Consider the following 8,156-nt stretch of genomic DNA (forward strand, 5'->3'; position numbering starts at 1 on the left):
TTTTGGCCCCCCTCCTCTTCAATTTTGCCAAATGAGGGAGATTTCTCTCTACATTCAAGCATTTATGTATTCGATTTTTCAATAATATGCATTTATTTATAAATAGTAATATTCAGTATCTTAATCTTATTTTTTAGGTGCACATGTTATATTTTTGATGTATCCAGTATCTTGATTTTATTTTTTCATTTTTACTGACCACCCTAATTGTATTTATGGTCTATCATATTTGATGCATTACAAATAAAATTATGGCATTGGAAGTAAAATAAAAAAAAAAGCCTTGGGGGCACAATAAATTAATATCTGAGTATTAGGCGCCACTTTAGCTTGTATTTATTTATAGAAAGAATGGTTAAAAAAACAAATTTCTGTGGACCCACATTTATTTATTTATTTTTTAAGAAAGGAAAAACAAAGAGAAAATAAAAAAATAATAGTTGAATTTTAAATTTTTAAATAAAAAATTATTATAAAAATGTGTTATTATTTACTTTTCAAATATAGTCATTTTTTAATATAGTACCGATTTAAAATTTTAAAATTCAACAATTGGGCGGGCTCGACCAGAAATGCTATGCTTGCGCAGAAGACGACCCCTCTTCCCATACGACGACAGACAACCACCCATAGGAGGTTTACTGCACAAGGCCCCTGCAGAGGAAAAGCTTTATCCCTCATTTTTTAAAAGATTTTACCAAAACCAAAAACCTGCCATTGGGCAAAATACTAGTTCATGGTCACTGAGATCTTAGTCCAGTTAGTAATAATTAAGGGAAAAAAAGACTAAATACTAAACCAATCAAGATAATGATTTAAAAGTAAATAAGTTAGATTATAATCAACTTAAAGTTAAACCAATCATATAAAATCACATAATTTAATTAAAAACAAAAAACATATAGTACATTGAAACGGCTGGTATATTTATCTCTCTTGCGGCCGTGTCTTTTTTTTTTTTTTTAAAAAACCAACCTATTGTAAGTGTAACTGTAAAGTATCTAGAAATCTGCGGGTTAAAAAAAAAAGGGTTAATTAATTCACAAGTCCTTATAGTTTCAACGAATTTTGAATCAGGTCTTTATAGTTTTTTTTCTTTTTATAAGGTCCTTATATTTTTACCTTTTTTTAATTAGGTCTTTATATTTATTTTTCTTTTAATTAAGTCCTTATAATTTCACTAAATTTTTAATCAGGTCCATGTAGTTTTAATTTTTATTTATTAATTAAATATAAGCTTAATTAAATAGATTAATACTGAAACATAAAATATTAATAATTAAATTAAATTATTAATTATGTAATAAAAAAGTAATAGAATTAATTAATTCAAGAAAATTTTTTAGAACAATTAATTTTTTTCTGAAAAAATTAAAATCATGATAATAATTCAATATCTTTAGAATATTATTATTATAAAACTAATATTAAATAATATATACTATTTTATGTTTATATAATAGTACTATTAGAATTTATAAAATAAAGAATAAAAAATTCAGGGACTTAATTAAAAATAAGGTGAACTTATAAGGACTTGATAAAAAGAAAAATAAATATAAGAACTTAATTAAAAACAGGTGAAAGTATAAGGATCTGATAAAAAGAAAAAAAAATCAAGGATCTAATTCAAAATTAGTTGAAATTATAAGGAGCTGTGGATTAATTATCCCACAGAAAAAAAAAGTACCTAGAAATCTAGAATCCTCATCCTCATTATTGCAATTTTTTAACTTTTCTTTTCTCGGTACATATATTCCCCAGACCAGAGCCTTCAAATTGCTCGCATGGAGGCCATAAAAAATCCATCACGACTCAGATTCGATCCAGCAGGATTGTCTCTTCAGTATAAAAGGGAAGCATCCAATGCACACAGTGAAACCAGCCGCCCTCATACTTCCCCTTCTTCCTTCCTTCTTTCAGCCATTAATCCTTTTCCTCATCCACAATCCCACGTGCTTTCTTCTTCATACCTGCACCGCCTAACCACCTGTGCTCCTTTTTTGTTTTTACTGCCTTTGTTGTCATATTCGTATGCTGATTCTCTGTCTTCTTCGTCCCTTCTTCTTTCGCTTCTTTCTGGCTTTTTCCTTCACCGAGAACAAAACATTGTAATGTTCTCTGATTACTGACTTTTTCATCCATGGCTCCTGTTGTTGATACTCCATTGGGCATTCTCAATGCTGCATTCTTCATCGCTATATTGATATGGATTTTGGTTGATAGTTTGAGGGAAAGTAGGCGTAGCGATGTTGTATATTTGAAACACGTACCGAAACGATTCGTTGTTTTCTCCACAATCACGCCTGTGTTTCATGTTATTCTTTCGGTTTTGAACTTCGCTTTTGCCTTTCATGAATATTGGAGGGAGAAAATCGTGTCATATTACTCTGTTTCGTTGGCTCTCACTTGGATTTTAGCGACCTTGGGTTCGGTGTACTCCATGAAGAGCATACGCCGAGAAAACAAAACGTGGCCTCTCGTTTTGATTCTCTGGTGGTTCTTCGCCACTGTGTTGGATTTAATCTTCGTTTCTGTGAAACTCTTCAAGAATTTCAAATCCTTGGATTTGTCTTTCTTTTTGTTAGAGGAAAACGTGGTGGATTTCGTTTCCTTTCCTCTTTTGTTACTTCTCTGGTTCAATGCTCTGCCTTCTGTATGGACGAGGAAACGCAGTGAATCTGAACAAGTGTTGCTTCAAAAGAAGGACGGCGGCGAAGAAGAAGAACAAGAAGATGAGGAAGCATTTATAAATGCTGGAATATGGAGCAAGCTCACGTTTCAATGGCTGAATCCTATTTTCAGGAGAGGTCAGATTCAGAAACTTGACCTTCCTCATATCCCTTCAGTACCTCAATCTGAAACTGCAGAATATGCTTCTTCCATGCTCGAAGATTCACTCCGAAAACGAAAACTCGAAAACGGCTCACTGACGAAAGCTATTGCTCATTCTATCTGGAAATCCTTGACCTTGAACGCAGTTTTCGCAGGTAATTTTCATTCTAACTGGAAATATAATTTTTAGTCCTTGAATTATACATGTTTTTAACTTTTCTGTTCTTTGATCTAAGAAATATATAAAATTTAATCCGTGACCATAGCATATTTTTTAATCACCACACCCTAGTCTCTCAAGGATTAAAATATTGAAAAAAATAGAATTAAAAAAATAAGGCGAATCTATATAAACAGTACATGTAAAATTAATAAGAAGCCATGGAAAAAAAATTCAAAAAACAAATATTTTTCCTCGTCGTCCTTATTTCATTGTTAGAGTTTGTCAGAATCATCATTTGATTATTTACTAATTTATCAATGATATTTAATTTATTTGGGGGCAGGTGTTAACACAGTGGCCTCTTACATGGGTCCCTTGTTGATCACAAATTTCGTGAATTTCTTATCGGGAAATTATAATGATTCAAGCATCCACTACGGGCTAATTCTTGCGTTCATTTTCTTCCTGGCAAAGACTCTGGAATCATTAACTCAAAGACAATGGTACTTTGGGGCTCAGCGAATAGGAATTCAAGTCCGTGCAGCTCTCACGGGTCTGATATACAACAAATCACTATCGATCAAGTGTGGTGGACCAACACATAGTAAAATCATAAACTTAATCAGTGTGGATGTTGAAAGGATTGGAGATTTCTGCTGGTTCATTCATGGAGTATGGTTGCTTCCAGTTCAGGTTGTGTTGGCCTTGGTTATCTTGTACAGGAATTTAGGATTCACACCCTCCGTTGCTGCATTTGCTGTCACTGTTTTGGTCATGGTGTGCAATACTCCCATGGCTAATATGCAGGAAAATCTTCACTCCAAGATTATGGAAGCCAAAGATTCGAGGATTAAAGCGACTTCAGAGATACTAAAGAACGTGAGAATTTTGAAATTGCATTCATGGGAGTCCACATTTCTGAAGAGGCTCCATCAGCTTAGGGAAATTGAGAAGAACTGGCTTAAGAAATATCTGTATACTTGCTCAGCAGTGACGTTTCTGTTTTGGACATCACCAACTCTTGTTTCTGTGGTCACTTTTGGTGTCTGTATAATGGTGAAAACAGAATTAACAGCAGCCACTGTACTCTCAGCTCTAGCAACTTTTCGTATCTTACAAGAACCAATCTACAACTTACCTGAGCTTGTCTCCATGATAGCTCAAACGAAAGTGTCACTTGATCGAATCCAAGAATTCATTAAAGAAGAGGATAAAATGCAATTCATGACTAAGCCTACATTGAAACCTTCTGATATTGCCATTGAAATTAAAACAGGCGAATACTCATGGGAAGCTGATGATCAATACTACAAGAAACCGACTATTCAAATTACAGAGAAGTTGAAAATAGAGAAAGGTCAAAAGGTAGCAATATGTGGGTCGGTGGGGTCTGGCAAATCAAGCCTGCTATGCTGTATGCTTGGTGAGATTCCGAGGATTTCAGGCCCAGGAATTGAAGTATATGGAAGTAGAAGTTATGTTCCCCAAAGTCCCTGGATTCAATCGGGGACTGTGAGAGAAAATATACTGTTTGGCAGGAAAATGAACAAGGACTTGTACGAGAATGTCCTGGAATGCTGTGCATTGCACCAGGATATCAATCACTGGGAAGATGGAGATTTGACCATGGTAGGGGAGAGGGGCATCAACTTAAGTGGAGGCCAAAAACAGAGAATTCAACTGGCAAGGGCTGTTTACAATGATTCTGATATTTATTTCCTGGATGACCCTTTCAGTGCCGTTGATGCTCATACTGGAACGCATTTGTTTAAGGTAAATACTACTTACTTTCCACTGATAAAAATACTTGAAACTTTGAAGCTTCTTTTTTCATTTGTATATTTTTAGACACACATACACACGCAAAGAGGGACTTCAATGAATGTGGGATGTTGTGCAGAAATGTCTCCTGAAACTCCTATCTGAGAAAACAGTTGTTTACGCTACCCATCAGCTGGAATTTTTGGAAGCTGCTGATCTTGTCTTGGTGAGCTACTCAGCATTTGTCTTTCCCTGAAGAAAGTGTTATATGTTTCTGACCTCTCACCGTCCCTATACTTTTTGGTAGGTAATGAAAGATGGGAAAATAGCTGGGTCCGCAAAGTATGAAGACCTGATAGCATGCCACACTTGCGAACTTGTTGACCAAATGGCTGCTCATAAGGAAACAATCAAACAAATTAGACCGTGCTGCGAGTATAAATCCTTATCCAAGAACTGTACACCATGCCAAATACAGCAAATTAAAGTAGCCGAAACAAACCTTGAAGAAAACAGGACACAGTTGGAGAGAACCAAAGAAGAGAAAGCAGAGACGGGTCGAGTTGATTGGAGTGTTTACTCAACCTTCGTCACGTTTGCTTATAAAGGCGCATTTGTTCCTATTATTCTCTTATGCCAAATTCTCTTTCAAGGAATGCAAATTGGAAGCAATTATTGGATTGCTTGGGCGGCAGCACAAAGAGGCAGTGTTAGTAAAGAAATGCTTATAGGGACCTTTGTTTTGCTATCTGGTGGCAGTTCCATCTTCATACTAGGAAGGGCTATTTTCATGGCAAAAATTGCTGTAGAGACAGCTCAACGTCTTTACCAACAAATGATTACATCGGTTTTCAGAGCTCCCGTTTCTTTTTTCGATACCACCCCGTCAAGCAGAATCTTGAATAGGGTCAGTTTCCATAATATTATGAACTTGGTAGTTATTCACTTCCTTTGGCATATATGAATTCTTGTAATTTGTTTTAATATTTCTCTTTTTTATTGCAGTGTTCCACAGATCAAAGTACAGTGGACACAGATATACCGTACCGATTAGCAGGACTAGTATTTGCACTTATCCAGTTGTTGAGTATCATCGTCCTGATGTCCCAGGTTGCTTGGCAAGTCATTCTTTTCTTTCTTGTCGTGCTTGCGATCTCCATCTGGTATCAGGTAAAATATATCAACCTTTTCATCTGAATTCAAGGTAGATAATGAGGAAGCCACCTCTAGGTCAAATTCTCTCTTCAGGGAGGAATTATGCATCTTTGCAGGCTTATTACATTACTACTGCCAGAGAATTGGCCAGGATGGTAGGAATAAGGAAGGCTCCAATCTTGCATCACTTCTCAGAATCAATTGCTGGGGTGGCCACAATCCGTTGTTTCAATCAACAGAAAAGATTTTATGGGAAAGTTATGGCTCTAATTGATGATTATTCTCGTGTGGCATTTCATAATTATGCCACCATGGAATGGTTATCTATTAGAATAAACTTTCTCTTTAATCTGGTCTTCTTCTTCGTTCTCATCATCTTGGTTACACTGCCAAGGTCTGCCATTGATCCCAGTAAGCTCCTCCTCCATCTACCTAGCAGTTTCATGTATCAGATAAACAATCTATTATCTGAATTCTCAATAATTAACTCTTCAGGAGGACAACATCTTTCATTTTATGTTTAATCTTGCGTTAATGTGATGTTTGTCACATAACAATTGCTTTGTCTAATTTTCAGGCTTGGCAGGTCTGGTAGCTACTTATGGTTTGAACTTGAGTGTTCTTCAGGCTTGGGTGATATGGAACCTCTGCAATGTGGAAAACAAAATGATATCAGTGGAGAGAATACTACAATTCACTAAGATACCAAGTGAAGCTCCATTGATAATTCAAGATTGTAGACCCCAAATAGAGTGGCCTACGGAGGGAAAAATTGAACTTCACAATCTCCATATTCAGTATGATCCTGCAGCTCCTATGGTTCTCAAAGGTGTCACTTGCACCTTTCCAGGACACAAGAAGATTGGAGTTGTAGGGAGGACAGGAAGTGGAAAATCCACCTTAGTGCAAGCTCTCTTCCGTGTGGTGGAACCTTCAGTAGGGTGGATACTTATTGATAGTGTGGATATTTGCAAGATTGGGCTAAAGGATTTGAGATCCAGGCTTGGCATAATTCCTCAGGATCCTACCTTGTTTCAAGGTACTGTAAGGAACAACTTGGATCCTCTAGAGCAACACTCAGATCAAGAACTTTGGGAGGTTAGCATCAAAAGAACTCTTTCTTAAAAATGTTAATTTCTATATATCTTCTTGGGGAAAAAAAATCTATATATCTCAGTGCTAAGAAGACTTGACTGTCCAGGTTCTCCGTAAGTGCCATCTTGCTGATATAGTTAGGAAGGACCCAAGGCTTCTTGATGCATCAGGTATAAATATATGCACGTGATATCTATATTCATCCGCATTTCCTACACACCTAAGAGTAAATGTAAATGGCGCATTAATAGAGATTAAAAGAAAACATTGGATGAGTGTAATGATAAGATGTGAAGTCTATGAACATTTACGTCCTCTTGTGTTATTTCCTTCCAAATGCATGAATGAATAAATGTAAAGGATCCAATCTAATATATATATATATATATAAAAAACATAATACACCCCCTTATCAATTTGAAATTTAATTGAATTCGAACAATGCTGCAGTGGCTGAAAATGGAGAGAATTGGAGTGTTGGACAAAGGCAACTTGTTTGTCTTGCCAGGCTGCTATTGAAGAAAAGAAGAATTTTGGTTCTTGATGAAGCTACTGCATCGATTGACACGGCGACTGATAATTTAATTCAAAAGACTATCAGAGAAGAGACAAGTGAATGCACGGTCATTACAGTAGCACATAGGATTCCTACAGTTATTGATAATGACCTCGTATTGGTTCTCGATGAAGGTATTTGAAGATTCATTGTGTCCAAATAAAGAAATTAGGGAAGAACATGTATCTTTTTAATATATCATATCATTCCTTGAGTGCTAATATTCTGATATGTGCAGGGAGGATTGCAGAGTTTGATCACCCAGCTAAGCTGCTAGAGAACAATTCATCATCATTCTCAAAGCTAGTATCAGAATTTTTGAGGAGATCAACTCAGAATGATTGCCAAAATGACACTATGTGAAGACACTAACAGAGAGAAGGTCTGAATAAGTCGCAACCAAAACTCAACCGTACATAACAAAAGGGTAGATTGCCAAGCATCTTAAGTTCTGGCATTAGGTAGATGCTCAAAGTTACTTGATTCATTCATGACATTAGGGAAGTTAGGATGAATAACTCAATATCGACTGGGGATTCTGACTTTGACATGAGTCACTTGCTTTTCTTGTGTCTCAATCCTGATAAATAT

At 35.9% G+C, this 8,156-nt stretch overlaps 1 protein-coding gene across 1 annotated transcript; it reads left to right on the forward strand.

The window, feature by feature from the left end:
• Nucleotides 1-1,904: 1,904 nt before the first annotated feature.
• On the forward strand, nt 1,905-7,938 carry LOC114736735 (putative ABC transporter C family member 15). Its single transcript, XM_028924604.1, has 10 exons — nt 1,905-2,990; nt 3,342-4,771; nt 4,899-4,985; nt 5,067-5,666; nt 5,765-5,929; nt 6,031-6,325; nt 6,492-7,012; nt 7,116-7,179; nt 7,460-7,699; nt 7,804-7,938. The coding sequence occupies exons 1-10, from the start codon at nt 2,144-2,146 to the stop codon at nt 7,926-7,928; spliced, it is 4,374 nt and encodes a 1,457-aa protein (XP_028780437.1). The 5' UTR covers nt 1,905-2,143; the 3' UTR covers nt 7,929-7,938.
• Nucleotides 7,939-8,156: the final 218 nt, after the last annotated feature.

Source organism: Neltuma alba, unplaced genomic scaffold (genome assembly GCF_004799145.2).
Source record: "Neltuma alba isolate B1F8T4 unplaced genomic scaffold, ASM479914v2 tig00013366_pilon, whole genome shotgun sequence".
In the NCBI taxonomy this organism is placed as follows: domain Eukaryota; kingdom Viridiplantae; phylum Streptophyta; class Magnoliopsida; order Fabales; family Fabaceae; genus Neltuma; species Neltuma alba.

Excerpts from the sequence above, each read along its gene's own strand:
- LOC114736735 (XM_028924604.1), top strand. The coding sequence starts at position 2,144 with ATGGCTCCTGTTGTTGATACTCCATTGGGCATTCTCAATGCTGCATTC. Across the intron at positions 5,667-5,764 it reads CAAGCAGAATCTTGAATAGG|TGTTCCACAGATCAAAGTAC; the intron begins GTCAGTTTCCAT and ends TTTTTATTGCAG. Across the intron at positions 7,700-7,803 it reads CGTATTGGTTCTCGATGAAG|GGAGGATTGCAGAGTTTGAT; the intron begins GTATTTGAAGAT and ends TGATATGTGCAG.